This window comes from Rhopalosiphum padi, chromosome 3 (assembly GCF_020882245.1).
Source record: "Rhopalosiphum padi isolate XX-2018 chromosome 3, ASM2088224v1, whole genome shotgun sequence".
NCBI lineage: Eukaryota > Metazoa > Arthropoda > Insecta > Hemiptera > Aphididae > Rhopalosiphum > Rhopalosiphum padi.
The window spans coordinates 26,436,016-26,454,793 of record NC_083599.1 but is presented as its reverse complement, the minus strand read 5'-3'; the positions used below and the strand labels follow the sequence as shown (position 1 = coordinate 26,454,793).

At 26.7% G+C, this 18,778-nt stretch overlaps 2 protein-coding genes across 4 annotated transcripts; one reads left to right on the top strand and one right to left on the bottom strand.

Annotated features, from left to right (window-relative positions):
* The first annotated feature begins 257 nt into the window (after nt 1-257).
* Nucleotides 258-7,122, top strand: LOC132927444 (gastrula zinc finger protein XlCGF7.1-like). Of its 3 annotated transcripts, none has more exons than XM_060991978.1 (5): nt 258-911; nt 2,006-2,129; nt 2,197-2,309; nt 3,311-3,487; nt 4,775-7,122. In XM_060991978.1, the coding sequence occupies exons 4-5, from the start codon at nt 3,339-3,341 to the stop codon at nt 5,586-5,588; spliced, it is 963 nt and encodes a 320-aa protein (XP_060847961.1). In that variant the 5' UTR covers nt 258-911; nt 2,006-2,129; nt 2,197-2,309; nt 3,311-3,338; the 3' UTR covers nt 5,589-7,122. The 3 variants fall into 3 exon arrangements, with proteins under 3 accessions (XP_060847961.1, XP_060847960.1, XP_060847959.1); XM_060991977.1 differs by having other exon boundaries at nt 259-611; nt 4,772-7,122; XM_060991976.1 differs by having other exon boundaries at nt 259-911; nt 4,772-7,122.
* A 4,155-nt stretch (nt 7,123-11,277) lies between these two features.
* On the bottom strand, nt 11,278-18,291 carry LOC132924954 (uncharacterized). The gene is made up of 7 exons (XM_060989389.1): nt 18,237-18,291; nt 16,347-16,527; nt 16,081-16,232; nt 13,932-14,098; nt 13,622-13,826; nt 13,362-13,517; nt 11,278-11,456 (listed from the first exon to the last, which is right to left on the bottom strand). Exons 1-7 carry the CDS (start codon nt 18,289-18,291, stop codon nt 11,278-11,280), a joined length of 1,095 nt encoding a protein of 364 aa, XP_060845372.1.
* Nucleotides 18,292-18,778: the final 487 nt, after the last annotated feature.

Sequence of the window (18,778 nt, the reverse complement as noted above, 5' to 3'; positions counted from 1 at the left end):
AAAGTACCTACGAAACACATATTAAAATAATAAAAAATTATATTTTGTATTTCGTAAAATGTATTATCTCTCTATCGTCTCAATGATAAAGTATTATTTTTACGTACATTTTTTTTTTTTTTTATACATGGAGGTCGAAAACAGTCATTGGAAATATTGATATTAATATAAAAATTTTAAAATAATAATTCATACATTTATCATTTCAGATTATAGTTTATATTATTAAAGAAACACCGAGTACATAATATGCAATTAATATTATTACTCAGTTGTATATACTTCCACTAGAACACTTTTATCGGCACAGTACGGCATCCTTTCAATAGGACAAAATCTTATCATATATTCATATCACCGCGACCTGTGCCCCGGACGCCGGGCGGCATGGCGTTCACATTTTACAAATTACACTATTGGTTGCATACGGGCCATTCCGGCATTGCCTGTTGCTACCGAAGCGTCTGATACTGTGAACTCGTTTTTTAGATAAATTCTTCTCAAAAGCAAACACGTTTTTTCACGACTAAAAACACCGCAACACATTTTTGAGGCTTTATCGTACTGTATAGTAGTCACATCGCGAGCAGTGTCTAATGGTTTTATTCTTTGTAAGCTTACAGATTCCATATTTTATGCATGACTAAAGTAAATTCGACTTATTATTGCGTATTTGCATGTGTTATGCTACAAGTGAACTAAGACTGTGTACGCAATTAATTCAGTTCTGTATTATTTAAAACCACTTTTCATCACAGCGAGTTGATTTTACTTTATTCAAAAATATAATTATTGAAGCCAACGCAGGCACATAATATTTTAGCTGTAACACATACCTATTTGTGTCTGTCATCGAATTACTGTGAAATGTGTTCAATGTCAAACCAAACTTATTGGTTGCTTCCGACTCGGTAAATTTTTTTCTATAAACAATATTAGATACTAATGAACTGAATACTTAAGACATGGATGCCTCTTCGTACAATTATTTAATATTTACTAAACTGCGTATCGGATTTAGACATACAATGCTTATGGCTGCGAATACTGCTGTCCTTATTTTACTCGCTATTTGTTAAAATATGTTTTTAATATTTTATTTGTGTTTATAAATTTATTGTACAAGTTGTACATTTTAAAATCAAGAACTATTATTCAATAATTCAATTATAAAATAGTATTTTCAATGTATCAGACATAATTGTATTATCAACAATTTAAATTTTAAACATAAATTGTACCTTTGTCCCTTCATACTTTAGTACAACTGATATAAATAATTTCAATTAAGAGGACGTCTCATCCACATAATTTGTCTCCGTCTTATACACGTATGGCATAGTAAATTTTTGTACCAGTTTCAATAGTGTACTTTTTGTTTTGATATTAGTGAATTAACCTATTATTAAACTTTTAGGTAAGAACATTATCTGTGTTCTCCCGTTGGGTTTTTACGATATTTTAATTTTTAAGTGAAGAAAAAACTAATGAAAGAACACAGATAATGTTCTTATCTAAAAGCTTAAAACAATAGGTCAATTCACTCTAATATCAAAAACTAAAAGCACATTATTGAAACTGGTGAATATAAATTTACTATGTTGTACGTGTGTAAGACGGAGACAACACATGCAGGTGCAATGTCCTCTTAAATAACAATATGTCAATTACATTGTTTTAGGTACAGATATTAGTGTAATCTGTGATTTCCATTAACTCTTGTAAGTGCTCTTATACTTAATCATAAAAAGTTCAAAGATAATATGTAGTTTGTATCGAAAAAAATATTATTTAACAAAAATATCATAAATGATGCTCCTAAATCTGTGGTCATTTATGATTTTATATGCTGCAGCCTATTGTGGAAATAATGCCAACGCAGTCGCTTTCAATTTGAAACGGGGGGGGGGGGAGAGGCTGTAGCCTATTGACTATACACTACTCACGTTTTAATCTAGGCGTTACTAAACTTACTGTTTGTAAACTAGTTTTATCTTTTTTACAGGTTTTGTGTAAAAGTATTTGTTTGACTTCATGGTATAATTAATTATTCTACTAATTCTCACTAAAAGAATACACTTAAGATTAAAATTCACCCAACTACTGAATGGCCTAAGTATTGGATTAAGGTTTGTAGTGGTTTATCTCTAAGTTTTTAGTTTTATTAAATGACAATCTTACTGTTACTTTTTGTAGGTGTTTGATTTTGAAGAAGGATATCAGAATAAGGCATGTTTAATAATACATGTTTGACAAATCTTTAAAACTGCCAAAAGAATTTCTAAGCCAAGAGAAATCTGTATTTTTGTGTATGTAAAGAAGCTTTTCTGTTACCTATTTAAAATTTAATGAAATCATTTGACTTAAAATATGTACTATTTAACAGTTTTATTTTCCAAATTCAGAGTTCAGAATTTTATTTAAATAATATAGCTAAAAAGTAGGATTTATGTATAATTGTATAAGTATATTATTCTGGTTAATAAATATTAAATTTGTGCAGTTAGCACAATCAAGTTTCATATAAAAATAATAATACATATATTATTATACTTAATACATAATAAATATTTATAATACATTTCTGTAATATGTACAAATTAATTATATACTTATTATTCTAGAATAAATATGCTATCAATTAATCATTATTTCAATATAAATATTTTTAGCGATAATAGGAATCATAATTTTTTATTCAATATTCAAAATTAAACTTTAATTTTAAACAACAATAATTAATTTTAATCACTAACTAATTATTTTAAATGCCAATTTCTTTCTAAGAAATACTTGTTAATCTATTGAAGAATGAGTTTTATTTATTAATTATTAACAATTTGTTGTCCAACATTTCCAAAGTGATGATGTCCAAAATGTTCTTTGATGTTTGTTCAAATAATACCTTTGGAGTGAAAATTTGATTTTGTATGTGCATACATGAGAAACACATAAAGACTAAATAAACGACAACAATGTTCATCCTATTATAGACATATCTTTAAACCAATAATTTTAAAATCTTTAATTTGCCTTTAACATGAAATCATATTTAATATATAGTAAAATAAAATGGTTCTGCCTGATTTCAGTAATTATTTCCCTTCATTTGCATCTTAATAATGAATTATTGGACATTGTTGTATAAAGAGCTATGATACCTCAAACTTGTTTCATAGATACTTGACTACAATTCAATTGATTATTATCCTCTTTAATTAAAACTTTTTCTTATAAAATGTTGCTCTATTTTATTAAAACTAAATTTTCTGGGCCAAAACACCTGTTGTTAATGTCTATTTTCTTTTAGATATATTTAAATAATTTACAAGATTAATATGTCTGGAATTCCACAAATCAAACAAGAGTATGAAACTATAATACTTAAAGAGTTTATAAAACGAGAACCTATTGATGAACCTATAGATGAATCTCTAGAATTAAATTTTGATAATGATCATAATGATATCCCATCTACTAATCCAAGGTAAGTATTTCATAACTAGTTTCATAGAGAGTTCCACCTTTTAATAATTTATTAAAAAATAACTTGAATTGTTCTTCTTTGTTTAAATATCTAATTTCATTCAAATTCCAACTTGAAATGTCTTTAAAAAAATGTATTGATACATATTTTAGAAAATTTTAAATAACAAAAGTCTATAAATAGCTTATTAAAAGATACAATATTTTGAAAATTATACTTTTTATAGACGATTCTAATAGTGAAAATTTAAAGTCTTTATGTTATTCATACTTGAATTACAACAAAATAAAGAAATCTCGGAGCCCATGATGCAAAATTCTGAATGAATATAATATGTAGTTTGGATAACTCATTTAGTCATAAATAATTTAAAATTAATTTTCTATAAAATTTGAGTAAATTAAAGATAAATATAATGTAATAATTAGGGCACGCATTTTTATGTAAATACATATTTTTGAATATTTTTCTAACAAGTACATATTTTGCAAATATATAACATTTTATAATTATAATTTCGAAAAAATTAAAGACGTAATTTCAAATCTCAATTATTAGGATAATGCAATTTCTATTGCAAAAGCAAAAGATATTATGCAAAATAACGAGCTTAAAAATAATTTAGCATATATTTTATCAAATTTTTGTTTTTTGGTTGAAATAATAAAAAAATTAGAAACATCGAATCTCACACTAGTTTAAAGCCTAGCAATAGTGGAAAATGCAGCAAATATACTAAATGAAGTCCAAGGAGAATCTGGAGTTACAATAAAAAATTAAATGACGTACTAGCTAAAAATGTTGGTTTATAAAGTATAAAAACTATTAGAAATATTCTTCTAAATACAAATGAAAACCCATCAATGGATATTAAATTTCCGATAATTTCTGAAATTTTCTGTTATATTAAATATGAAATATGCCCTATTAACCTTGGTTGACGTGGAATACTCTTTCAACCGATACAAATCAATTTGAATAAAAGATAAATAAATTAAATTACAAAAAAAAATTATGTTATGTATCAGAATTTTATATCTAAGGTTAACTAAATTAACCTTTAATTTTTTGTTTTTCATCTAGATTTAGTTATCTTAATGTCATAACTCATAATTATTATTTTTGTTTTAATTTTATATATTGTTGCAATTTTTTAACTCTAAGTTCAAGTTGTTAATATTTATTGGTAGTTATTTACTGTAACTATAATATTATAGTTAATTGTTAAATTTGAGCTGTTAGTTATTAAAGCAATGTATATTTTAAATATATTTATTTTTTCAGTAGCACAGAAAATTCTAATTCTACCACATACAAAATCAATAAGGAAATTAAAGTTGAAGTAGATGAAATTGATGGTTTTAGATATGAAAGTATTATTGAAATTGAAAACCATTATGAACAATTAGAATCTCTATTACTATCTAAACAAAGTGGTTATAAGTCACCCAACAAAAAAAATGTAAAAAATGCTCACAAAGTAGTTCATAAAACTGATAAACCATTTAACTGTGACACTTGTAATAAAACATTTTCACGGAAAGAACATCTCAAGAATCACCAGTGGATTCATACAGGAAAAAAGCCATATAAATGTGAAATTTGTAAAAAATCATTTTCACGGAAAGATAATTTTAAAACTCACAATATGACTCATACTGGAGAGAAACCATTTAAATGTGCTTTATGTCATAAATCATTTTTACATAAAGGTCACATAAGAACTCACATTAGAATCCATACAGGAGAAAGACCATTTAAATGCAATTTATGTAAAAAATCATTTTTACAGGAAGGTCACTTAAAAACCCACAAAAAAATTCATACAGGAGCAAAACCATATAAGTGCAAAAGTTGTAATAAATCATATTCACGGGAAGACAATTTAAAAAGTCACAAAAAGATTCATTTGGGAGAAAAACCATTTAAATGTGATATATGTAAGAAATCATTTTTTCAAAAAGGTCACGTAAGAATTCACATGAGGATACATACAGGTGAAAAACCATATAAATGCACTATTTGTAAAAAATCATTTGCAAGGAAAGACAACATGAATGGTCACATTAGGAGAATGCATGCCATAAAAAATGAATATTAACATTTTGCAATAATATGTATACTATTATCGAATTATCAATATGTTGTAATTATAGTTTATTATAAATTAATTTTATGTTAATCATAACACCTTTTTTAATTGGATTTTTTTCATTAATCAAATGGTTTTTATCTGATTTTATATCATACTATTTTCCTTGTAAATGTAAAATATATTTTAAAATACTAAGTATTATTGTTTATTAATGATTGTAACATTTATAAGTATCCCAACATTTGTAACTTAGTATATAAAGTCTTAATTTTCTAAAATATATTATTATTTTTATAAAGTAATTTCAAAATCACTTTTTAAATATATATATATTTTATATTAAACTTAATGTGCTAGCTAATATAGTTAATTTAATGATTAATTACTGTTGATTAAATTAACTTTGTAATCACACACTATGATATAGTATTTTACAAGTTAAAAATGATTGATAAAAGAATTTATATTGAAAGCTTTAACGTAAGCGTTTGTTAGTCAAATATTTTTTATTTTTTTATTTTATTTGTATAATTGTTAAAGATTATTTTCCATAAACTTGTAAGTTGTATGTAATAATAATGATGAAATGAAAGCTACTAACCTCTTTGTTAATTAATCTAAGTACTGTGAAGAAAGTATTGTTTGCGCAATTTTCTTCAATAGTCAATGATGTCTAACAAATAGAAGCGTTTGTAAAGTATTCATAATTTATTGTAATAAAATGTATTTTAGTTGATTTATTTTAAATGTATAGCTATTCTAAATATTAATGTTAATTAACAATATTTATATATAGTTATATTCTGTGTTTATTTTAAGACAATAATATTAATATTATAATTTTGATCAATAATTTTTCAATTTCAGTATAATATTATAATCCTTACAAAAATTGATATAATTAAACATTTGTCTGTTTAAATTTATTTATAATCATTTTAAGTTAGAGTTATGGTATAAATACTTAATGTAAGTTGCTTAACTTAATCAAATCAAAATATTTTCAATGACCTTAAATGTCATCATTACTAATATTTATAATGTATTATATTAAATGTATGAAACAAAGTTAGTTAGATTATGGTAATTTATATGTATGTTGAATCTGCACTGATCCAATGTAAAATATGCAATTTATAATGTGCTATTAACTATATTTTAAGTTTTTATATCTTTATGATGTATAATTTATGTAATATAATATGAAAAGATATATTGATGTGTCATTTTCCTCAAATGCCATAATGTAATTCTAATGTATTTACTCGTGTATTTACCTCTCGCAATAGGTAACTTTTCAATTTGTCTAGCTTGAGTTTCGGTAGTAAGGTCAATAAAGTTATTTATATTATATTAATATCATATATCAAATTATATTATTAAAAAAATAATGAGAAATGGATAAAGTCACAATTTAAATATCATATGTTTATACTAAGCTTTTTAAAACTAGTAAAAACCTAATTCATAATACTATGCGACTACAATTTTATTTCAAATATTTACTGTTTATTTTATACAATGTCTTACATTTTTTTTAAATAAATTTAATAATTGTAATAGTGTTGTTTTAATATAATTTATTTATTTATGGTGGGTACAAGAGGTGTAAAGGGCATAATTTTAAAATCTACCCTAAGGTTAAATATTTACCCGGGACTAGATATAGGACAAATAGACAGATGCAATTATTGCAATTTAAAATAAAATTTGGAATTTTAATTCATAACAAGTTTTGAAATATGTCAATAACCAAAAACGCAGTAGTAAAGTGACAAAATTGTTTGTAAATTTCAAATTAACGTCATCCTACCACAAACTTTTAATTAAAAAATAATTTGCAAATTTTCATGATTTATAAGAATTTTATGAACATTTAAACTTAAAATATTTAAAAATAATTGTACTTTAAGAAGTACCTTCATTGTAAGTTCTCTTAAATCTATTATTCAAGTCCAAAACTATGCCCCCCTCACACCCCCTTTCTAGACTCACTAGCATCAACATTACCAATTGAAATATAACACCAATACCAATAACATTAACCAACAATCAATAAATATTATTTTATTTCTCATTTATTAAAATAAAAATTAATATGACACATTATTAACACTTATAAGTTATTAAGTAATTCATTTTTAATTTTTAACACTCCATAAATGTTCATAAGTATGGCTCACTTCAGTATTATTATTTTAGGACAACATTCTTCTTCAGCAGATCACTTTCCTCTAAGTATCCGAGACAGTACATACGATTCTGGTTTAAAATTTTTAATTGAAGATCCAACACAGTTTATAAAAATAATAGAATAAATATGAATAGAACTTAGTGCATTCCTTTTGATAGTAACTAAATTGTTCATAGAACTAAAAGCACGTTCATACTCACTTAATGATATTGCAGTTGTCTTAATTTTGGTTAACAGAGGGTTCATATCCTGTATAATCTTTAAATTCTCAAAAGCCATGCAGTGGTGTGTCCAGCACAAAATAATTGGGTAGGCCAGTTTTGTTCTGTAGTGTGTAAGTGTGCTTATAACTATTAGGGAAGATTTTTCCTATCACGTGGAACCAAACAGTCAAATAAAAATCGGGTAGGCCCGGGCCTAGTCGGCCTACCCTGTAAACACACAACTGAGGCCATGTATTGTTGAGTGTTGACTATTCATCAACTTGAAATATTTTTACTAATCGCCTGACGACACTAAAATCACTGTAATGTATATCACAATTATCAGGCCAACTGTTTTGATCTAATACGTCTAATAAATCTTTAAGTAACTGAGTGTATTGGTTTTTAAACTGGTAATCCTGAACTGATACATTTGATGCCTGCGTTGTAAATCAACTACTGAAATAATTTGCGAGACTTGTAAAAATTTGTTATAATGATAAATAGATAAGACGTATTGATATTGACGGATAATAATTGACCGCGTTATCAATTATTATAAAAATAAAAACATTAAACTGAATATTAATATCTTATTAATACTTAATAGGTACAACTTCACAGACACGAAATAAAAATTAAATAATATTAATTCAACAAAATAAAACGTTCCGTCCCCCCGTTCTAAGGAAAATAATTAGAAGGGGTACGCTTAAAATGAATCGCGGACGAACAGTCCGAATACATTTTTAGTGTCAGACAAAAGTCCGAAAATACAAAATATTTTATATACCTAATTAATATTTATTTTGAAAATTTTAAAATGCTGTAGGTACACATATTATTATATTTTCGTATAACTAACAAAAATACAACGGAAATCCACTATAGTAGTATATAGTTAGGTCTTAGGTGTCTTTAATAATGAGACATTTATATTTTTTTTATTATAATTTATGATATACTATTTTGTTATTTTAGTTTTGTTTAGATTGACGTGTTTGTAAATAAAATAAACTTCATTGTTTGTTAAAATGTATTTAGTTACAAATACATTTTGATATTGTTGTTCTAATATGTTGTAATAAATTATATTGTTCGAACGCGGATCGATGATTATCGCGCCTTATCGAAATTAGATAATTCCCCGATTCCCCCTATATAGATCGTGTAACGGATGGCGAATCTTCTCAAGCCGGTTTTTTACCCCCTACCTCTTCTAAGTTCGCCACCGTCCCGTCTGCCTTGAGTGCTAATTATTATTAATATAAGCTGCGCCGCCAGCCTTTAACTCATGTGACGCTTTTGATCTCCGGCGGTCGGCCCGCGCGGACTTAGTCTCCGCACGCCCGCCATCTTCGCGTGTGTCGACTGTGTCGTGTCGCAAATTATAGTTGTTTTGGTCATGTGGTTGAAACGCGCCTACCCGTGTCTACCTCACACGCAATCGTCCAGCGTGATCGCTGCCGTGTTGTGTTTTACGTCCAGTTCGACGTCTTATTCGAGCGATACGACTCATCGCCTACACCGACAATCCGTTGTGGGTCCACGTGTGTTCGCGTAGGTATATACTTTCGGTCCGTTATAACGTTGACGTATAGGAGGTACATATATGTGTCAATAACAGGGTGTGGTGAGGGAAAACAGCGTTATCATACACATCGCTCACGCACACTTACGCATATAGTCGCGCCTCGCGCGTGGTCCGACGGCACTATTATTGTGCATACGCCGTCGTCCGATATTCGCCGTGTTCTCGTGTACCACCCTCGCCCTAGACGTGATCGTGCCGCATCTCAAGCTGCTGTCGCTTTACCAGCTGGGAGGACCGGAGGAATAGCCGCATCATTATCCTGAAGCCGTAGACCGTCGTGTCTCCACCGAAACCGTGGTCATTGCCCATTGGTAATTTGTTATTTTGAAAGTTCTCTGCTGTAAGCTCCCCCTATACGGGCGAAGCACTGCTATAGGTGACTTATTATTATACGTTTTTGTATATATCGGGGCGCTCATTCGTTAATTATTATCATTTATTGTATTTATCATTCTGCTTATTATTTATTAAAACTAGTTGTGTGCGCTGAGCACAGATATATAATACAAGATATATATTATATATCTGTGGCGCTGAGCGCTTTAAATTGATTGTATTATTGTTATACGTATAAACATATATACCAGGTAACCTTTCCCGTCTCCAACACTTCGCGAGTCGTGTCCGATAACCACGAATTTCCAAAAGTAGGATCGGACACGGCGCCAACATATATAATTATAAATGAAAATAAGAAAATAGAAATAAATATTAATTATATAAAATATTTTGTATTTTCTGTCTTTCTGTCCGACACTAAAAATATGCTCGGACTTTTTGTCTGACTATAAAAACTAAATCTGGACTTTTTGTCCAACTTTTTTTAAAACGGACTTTTTGACCGATTACCGCTTATAATATAAAAAAATTGAAAAGGAGATCTTTATGTGTTCTATGTTCATTTTCTCACTATTGGAGTTTTACGCCAGTCGAGCTTTCTCTACGAATTTGAATAAACGTTCCCCTATTATTTACCGTAACCTATTTTGTTTTGTTTATTTTAATACTAATTCCCGTTTATAGGTATATACTTTTCATTTAAAGAAATCCTACGACTTCCTTCACCAGTATGGTGTTTTACGGGCCGCAGGTTGGCGACCTACAGGATATTACCCGCAGGGCGTCAGTAACGGTAGCTAATGTTACAATTGCCAAGATTGTATAACATAGGTATCTACAGAATACAGATAATGAAAAGTTGCAAACGAAGACGGAAATAAATTATACAGCACTATACAGCAATATGTAGATAGCTTTGGAAAAATTAAAGAAAGAATAATATACTTAGGTATATAGCTATATTTAATTAAGATGTTGAAGTGTTCATTAAATTAAATCAGTACTTAAAATTTAAGTAAAAGGTATATCGGTTAAATAATTAAAAAATAATACAATAATAATAGTAATAATAATAATAATAATAATAAAATAAATGTAAAAATATGTAAAAAATTTAATTATAAGCTAGGTACGAGTAAAACGATAGTATTAATAAAAAAAACTGTATTATAACTATAATACAATTATGTAGTCTTGATAATTAATAGTTACTATTTAGCATCATACTAATACATTCTATTACTATTTTATACTAAGTACAATAATAATATTAAAAATAATGAGTATACAATGATAATTAAGACAATATTAAGAAATAATGGGAATAGTGAAATATACTGTATGTTTTTAGGTTTTCTGCACTTTTCACTCAGCTTCTGGAAGTGTAGTCTTGATTATAGGATCGCCTTCAATGACACTGCCGTTTAATGTATATATTAAAATCAATATCTTATATGTGGTAGATGGCTTCAGGTCCGATAAGAATGCAAAGGGTGTGCGGTCTTGTTTCATATATTTTTCAACCGCTTTGAACTGCTCTTTCTCTAAAATATAGAAATACATTTTTTATTTTTCGAGCGAAGCAATGAATGAACCTATTAATTTTACAATAATATTTTTTTAAGGTAGGTAATGCATGATAAATGCATAGTAAAAAAAAATGCTTAAATATTTAACTTTTGGTGTTCTTCGTAGGTATCAATTATTAAAAAAATCAAAAATATGCGACCCATAGGCTAGGAAATACTGGCCTAGATCCAATGTAGCAATACTTGAAATTTTTGAATTATTTGTATAGGCTTTTGAAATTTTCATAAATTGTAATTATTATATTATACTTAAATTATTTTTTTATTCGACGATATTATTTTATATTATATTATGTTTATGTTTATTTTTTTTAAAATTACTATTATTATATTCTAAAAGTATTATATTATTGAAAAAACATTTTAAAGAACGTTTAATGATAAAAAAATATTTTGTATTTAATTTTTAAGCCGGGGACTAATTGTCCGAGTATGAAATTATGACGGGGACCAATTGTCCGCATACCCTTGAAACCATACTTAAAGAAATAATTTCGAGTAACGAGGAAATAATTGTTTTATTATACTGCGGCACAATTTGTACTGCTATATTTTGTAAACCCCCCCCCCCTCCGATTTTTTTTTGTATACGTGCTTGCTAATGTTACTATTCTAAGACTGGGTAAGTTAACGATTTTTTGTAATTTTCTAAGCTAAGTTAATATATATAAAAGTAAGTTAAGTTTAAAGTAAACTAATATATTTTTTATAATTTCGTTGTTAAAAATCAATCGAAAAAAAAATTAAAAAAGTTAAAATTAACTTAGTTAAAAATGTAATTATTTTCCATCCTGTAAGAAAATAGGTTACCTACAAAATTAATGATACATTTGGAAATTGTTTTAAGTTCAGATTTCTCTGCCCGTGTAACCCATATCTATGTAGTATTGTAGTAGGTATGCCTAGTAGTAATTACTGAGGATTTAGTGTGGACAATTAATGATTCATCCAACTTTTCCCTCACTCATAAAATCATAAAATTAAGAAGGGGAGAGTTAAAATAGTATAAATTCACAAATTATACAAGTTCTACTATTAGCTGCTACACATCAATATTTGGCATATCGATATAAAGCAGTATAAAGCAGTAGTCCCCATTTAGTATGAAGCCACGCCACGGACCTCTACTTAAAACTTAAATTGGTCCGGGTACCCCTTTTTTTTGTGAATACTTACTTTTCAATTTTGTTTAATTATGAAAATGATATATATTTATAATAAATCACCTTTCGCGAACTTTTTCGCGATAATCGAGTTTCAATAATGATATAGTTTAAAATACCTAGAATCTCAAACCACTAAGAATTTAATAATTCCACTAAAATAAAATAAAAATGTCACTTCAGTACTACACAACCACGGACCCCTAATATCAACACGTGGACGCTCAGGAACCACTGATATAAAGTATATATCGACTATCTCGACTATCGACTTAATACAAGTACCTATATAATATTGATATACATAAACACATCACATAATATTATGTTTAAATAAATAAAATAATTATATTTACATATAAGTTCATTAACAGATTTTTTATGAATAATTATTGGGATATATATTTCTATGATATCTAATATTTCTCAAGCCAACAAAGTTATAAATTAATGGGTTATATAAAATTTAACTTAATTTTAACAAATCTGTATACAAGTATACGACTATACAATTAACTTGACGTTAATACATTAAATATATTAAAAATTTAACTTGTGAAGTTAAAATATAGTTTAAAAAAAACGCACTTATCATAGTTAATATTAACTTAACGTTAACATTTTTAACTTGTTAATATCTAGCCATTTATCTATTAAAGAGTAAATAATATTTAAAACGGTAATTATTAAATCTTACCTAAGCATTGTAAATTGTCCAAAGACTGTATTGGACAATAAAAAATGTGAAAATCATGAATAAAATCTGTCTTTTCTGAACAGTCAAACTTCCATCTCAAAGCCATGAATGTCTTGCCAATCTCACTGATCCAGATGCTATTTATTTTGCTAGTTTCTAATCATGTATAAATGGAAAATATATCAAAATATTATAGCTAACAAATATCAATAAATGAAAAAATAAATATTAATATTTTAATAAACTACTGTTTTATTTACTCGTTATGTGCAGTGTTGTACATGTCTCCCATACCAATCCACTACTCACTGAGTTAAATTTATAGATTTGATTTCCATCGGCATTGCTCTTTTGCAAAGTCATGCTGTTGGCGCTTATCGCGAATTGATAATCTTTCCAATAATCTGGTACGGAAATAATGTAGTTAGTTTCTGTTCTTGGTATGTATATCCAGTCCATATGGCCCTTAAAAAATATTTTATATTTTAATCCATAAAATATTAAAGATATCAATAACTAAAATCTAAAAGCATTTTTTTTTAGTGGTATTATATATTTTAATTTACGTACGTTACACTGGTTAGGATGATTCATGTCATTTTCACACCAATACAATGTGTAATAGTTTAGTTGGTTAGCAGCAAATAGTTTCTGACTGTCATAAATTTCCCACGACAGTTCGTAGACACCTTGATCGTTATACGTTTTCACTTTTGTCAGCGATAGTGATACGGTATCTTTACGTTCTGTAAGTGACAGTCATCGCATTAAATATTAAAACATCTTCAAGTATTATGGTTAAGTGTAGTACTTGGATTGATGGTAGAAGGGCGAGGTACTCAGGAAGGCGGAGTTCCTTTACTATAAGCAATTTAACAATTTTTTTTTTATTTAACCGGAGGGGGGCAGATGGCATAATGAGCTATAGTATCCGATTTCATTATTCTTCAAATGTGAATTAAAATGTTTACCGATGATACTCTAGGTACTTATGTTATAATCAGTTTCAGTTATTACTTTTTAGGTAGGGTAATAACTTATAGCTAATAATTTTATTGTTTATTATTTTTTAATGGCTGTTTTTGAATTTTTTGAATCGTATCCAATTTTTTTTTTTTTATTGTAATTTTTCAGTTCTTAGTTGTATATTAAATATTTAAATGAATAAATTAAGAAGAAATAAGAATAATATTGATATATCTATAATTTAATATTAATCAAAAATACAATTAATACATTGGGAATATTTGAAAAATACTTTTATTATTTAAGAATATAAAATATTTCACAACTCTTTACGCATGACCATAGCCGGTGGTATACGTAGGAAGTGTTGTTATTGCGATCTGGTCGATGGTCGATGATGAGAATCTTCCGAGTTGATATAACAGTTTATTCATACAAGGAAATAACAATGTATAACTGCAGATGTCTGTATTATAAATTATAATATATGTATATGTGTGACTGTATATACAATACGATATATATATATATATATATATAGTAAAGTTCATGGGCACATACAAGGGGATGAGGGGGAGAATGGGCTTAAGCCCCCCCCCCGAAAAAATGATTCATTAACTTTTTTATAATTTTATTAAGTAACCACAATTATCATATAGAAAAAAAGATTAACTTGAAATTTAAGCATATTTATAAATATAATATAATATTATAAATTATAATACAACACAATATTATGTAGTTATTTGAGTTTGATTTATGGTACCTACCAAAAATTCTATAAAAATGATTCATTATTACCACATAATACAATCGGTGCTATGGTACCTAATGATATTGTATTTCAAACTATATTTATACTTTTAAAAACGTTCTCAACATTGCCTGTTTCGGCTTTGTATAACAGATCATTTTTCACTTTAAGAAGAATAAAAACATATTTAATAAATGAAACGAGTCAGAATCAATTGAATGGATTAGCTATATGCTTTATATTCACAGATAAATCAATGTTCAAACTTCAGAAGTGCTGTTAATATTAGGGAAAAAGGATCGAAGTGACTTAACTTTATCATTTAGAAGGTAATATCTAAGAAAAATAATCACCATATTGTCCATATTTATAATTTAATATATTAATAATATTTTATAATTATAATTTCAGCAGATCAATGCGATTGCAGGTTCAAAAGAAAAAAAAGCTTTGTTAGTTTTCAAATTTCTGTATATATTTAAAAATAAATATAACTATTACTATTTAAAATTAACTTTATTTAGGCCTCCTAAATTGTTAGGCATTAATTATAAAGAGTGGCTATCATTACACCTGTATGTGGTCAGTGGTCACTTTTAAATCAAGTACAATAATTATTAAGTCTGTTATTTATTAATATTAATTTTTTATCTACTTTGACAATCATAAAATATATTCAATATGAAATATGAACACTGTAATTATATATTATAATACTATTGCTTTTTTAAATAATAATTAAATACACCAATACACGTAAATATGTATTATACATATTAGACAAATTGAAGTGAACATAAATCCACATGGACTATAACTATAGAAATTAAATAAATTAAGGGAAAAGCCTCCAGCGCGTTAGTGTAAATAATTTTGCGCTTGCACAGAACGCAGTTTTTAAATCCATTTAGATAGATTGAGCTCCACTTCTCAGATTGTCCTAATTTGAATACTGATGAAGTATCTATAGTTATAATAAAATAATTTATAGGTACTTACTGCCCGGTGAACTGGGTATGTATATATTTGCGTGTTCTTTCGATAAACCATCTTTATTTGCCGAGTACACACTGATGTTATACCCAATATTTAATTCTAGTCCGACAAACGTGGCATGATTGGCATACGTTTTGTTGCACGGATGATGAATTCTGTGTTTATGGACAATTCAAACGTTAAACAAATTACCAATTAAGATCATTAATGAAGTCAAATAATAAATTGAAAAAGAAACAATCCATGGTAGGATCAAGAATGGTACTAACATAGTATTGTTATCTGTTATGGACGTGTAGTAAGCGCGATATTCAAACGAGTCATCAATTGTATTTTTCTCGTTTTCATGAATGTTTTGCCAATATATGATTACATCTCTTGTGACATCGTTGACCGACGACAGCACGTATTCAAAGTTTCCAATATCTATATTGGGTGGTCGTTTAGGCGCTATAACAATAATAATTAGTTTAATGATAATAATTAATTTTACAGTATTTACACATGCCTAATATAAGTGTGATTGCGATAAAATTCAAGAGGTAAACAATAAAAATAATGTTCGATGAAAATATGATACATTTAGAAAATATAAATTATTTGAGAAAATAAAATAAAATAGATAGACCTGTTTAATCGTATATCTTCTATTATTAAATTAGTACCTAATAATTTCCGTTTTCCCCTAATATTCATAAAGATTTTATACTTTTACTCTTGAGACTTTTTTCAAACATATTCCGAGCCGATTAATACTTTTTTATAATTTTTGGGTAAAAACCGTCAGTATAATATCGCAGAAATATAATTATAATATAATATAATATATAGCCAAATAAGTAACTATTTATATAGTTTGTGTAAATTCAAATTTATAATAATTTATAAAAGGTAAATTATTTATTTTTAACATTTTTTTATTACACAATCTATAAAAATATTTTTACAATAAATGTCAGTGTTGTAGTTACTTTGATGGCTTTAGTATATACTCGATTACTCGAATGAAGAGACCTCACAATAAAGGCACTTCAGCATATAAATAATATAAAATTAGCATTAGTAACATATTTTATAAAATTAAGATTAAAAATAATATAGGTAATATAAGTAACTATTTAATATTAATTTTAGGTACCTACTTGAATTTAAGTTTTATACATATATATAATATTTTAATTAAATTGTAGCTATATTTCATAGTGGTGATAGTTTTGTTACCCACGTGATATTTTACTAACAATATTTTGTGGTTATTACATACGGTGATCGATTCATTATATTATTACATCTTTTACATCTTAAATACAACTAAGATTGAGTAAAAATGCTATTAATAATTTGTTAAGTTATAAAACAATATATATAGAAAGATGTATTTACAAATTACAATTATTTGTATTTGTATTATAGTAATTTTAATTTTTGCTGTGTAAGTACTAGAATTTTATAATAGATACCATATTATACTAGATTTTGATTTAGTCAAATAAAACAATATTATTAAAAATAGTTGTCTATTCAAGATATTTTTCAAATATTTCAATCAACAATTTTAATTTTTTTTTTATTTTTCATTCAGCTTTCAAACTCAAATTCATAATAATAATTAATACTTAATAGTAATTATATACTAATGTATATTTCTAGGTAAGATAAAAAAAACAATAAAATATGAAGGTTAGAAAGTAATTAAAAAAATAATTTATGTTTAATTTGTGATGTTTTTTTATATTATACAGATGACAGACACATTTAATTCAATGCTAGACGCTAGTTAATAAAAATATTAATAAAATCACGAATATTATATAAAAATCAGTTTTAAATTAAATATTTAACAATTCTTCCATAGAGGTTTGGTTGATTAGTTAATATTGTTTTAATATCTACACGACAAACTTTAAATTGTCACCGTGAAAAATTCGTTGATTTTTAAAACAAATTTTCATAAACGCTGTCAATTAAGATTTTAAATTTTGGTAAGCACCTACTTGAAACTTGATTTACAGTAAAAAATCACTTTTTTTTTTTCAGTTTTGAACCGACGACGCCGCGGGAACTGCTTTCGCATTGCTTTCGCGGCGCATAGTAAAAAAGCACTATCGTAACTTAAGTAATAGTTACTTTAATTTGTTTTCTCAGTGTAAAATTCTTACTTTCGGCAAAACACTGTGTAGTTAAGCATATCATTATTAACATTATGCCAGCCATTGTTATCGGTTGCGCATATATTTGTCCCATCTTACACATGATAAATCTGTAATAAAAACAGTTAATATTAATATATATATATTTTAAATAATAATGCTACTATTTTATTCTAAAAATTGAATGACTTTTTAGTATAGTGCAAAAATCGTGCTGATGTCACATAATAATACATATTTTTGTATTTATAGCTGTACACTATTTATTGACAGCATAGTTAAAATTATACTAATTAAAGTATCATATTACAATAATATACAATAATATTTATCTCTACGAGAGTGATCATATTTTCGAAATTAAATACGGGACATCTATTAAACCTACATCAACCTATAGTTTTTAACCATAATTTTTAATTGTTGTGTAAATATTAATAGATTTTTAACTTTGATTAACTATTTGATATATTAAATTAAACCACTATGCTTTTATTTTTTGTGATGTTCTAATGTTAACTGATTTTATATAGGTACCTAGCTATATGATA

Bases quoted from the DNA above. Each gene is read 5' to 3' on its own strand.
- LOC132927444 (XM_060991977.1), top strand. From the start codon at position 3,339: ATGTCTGGAATTCCACAAATCAAACAAGAGTATGAAACTATAATACTT. The intron at 3,488-4,771 runs GTAAGTATTTCA...TTATTTTTTCAG, and splicing joins ATCCCATCTACTAATCCAAG to TAGCACAGAAAATTCTAATT.
- LOC132924954 (XM_060989389.1), bottom strand. From the start codon at position 18,291: ATGGCTGGCATAATGTTAATAATGATATGCTTAACTACACAGTGTTTT. The intron at 14,099-16,080 runs GTAAGTACCTAT...CAGAACGTAAAG, and splicing joins CATACCCAGTTCACCGGGCA to ATACCGTATCACTATCGCTG. The intron at 13,827-13,931 runs GTACGTAAATTA...ATATTTTTTAAG, and splicing joins ATCATCCTAACCAGTGTAAC to GGCCATATGGACTGGATATA.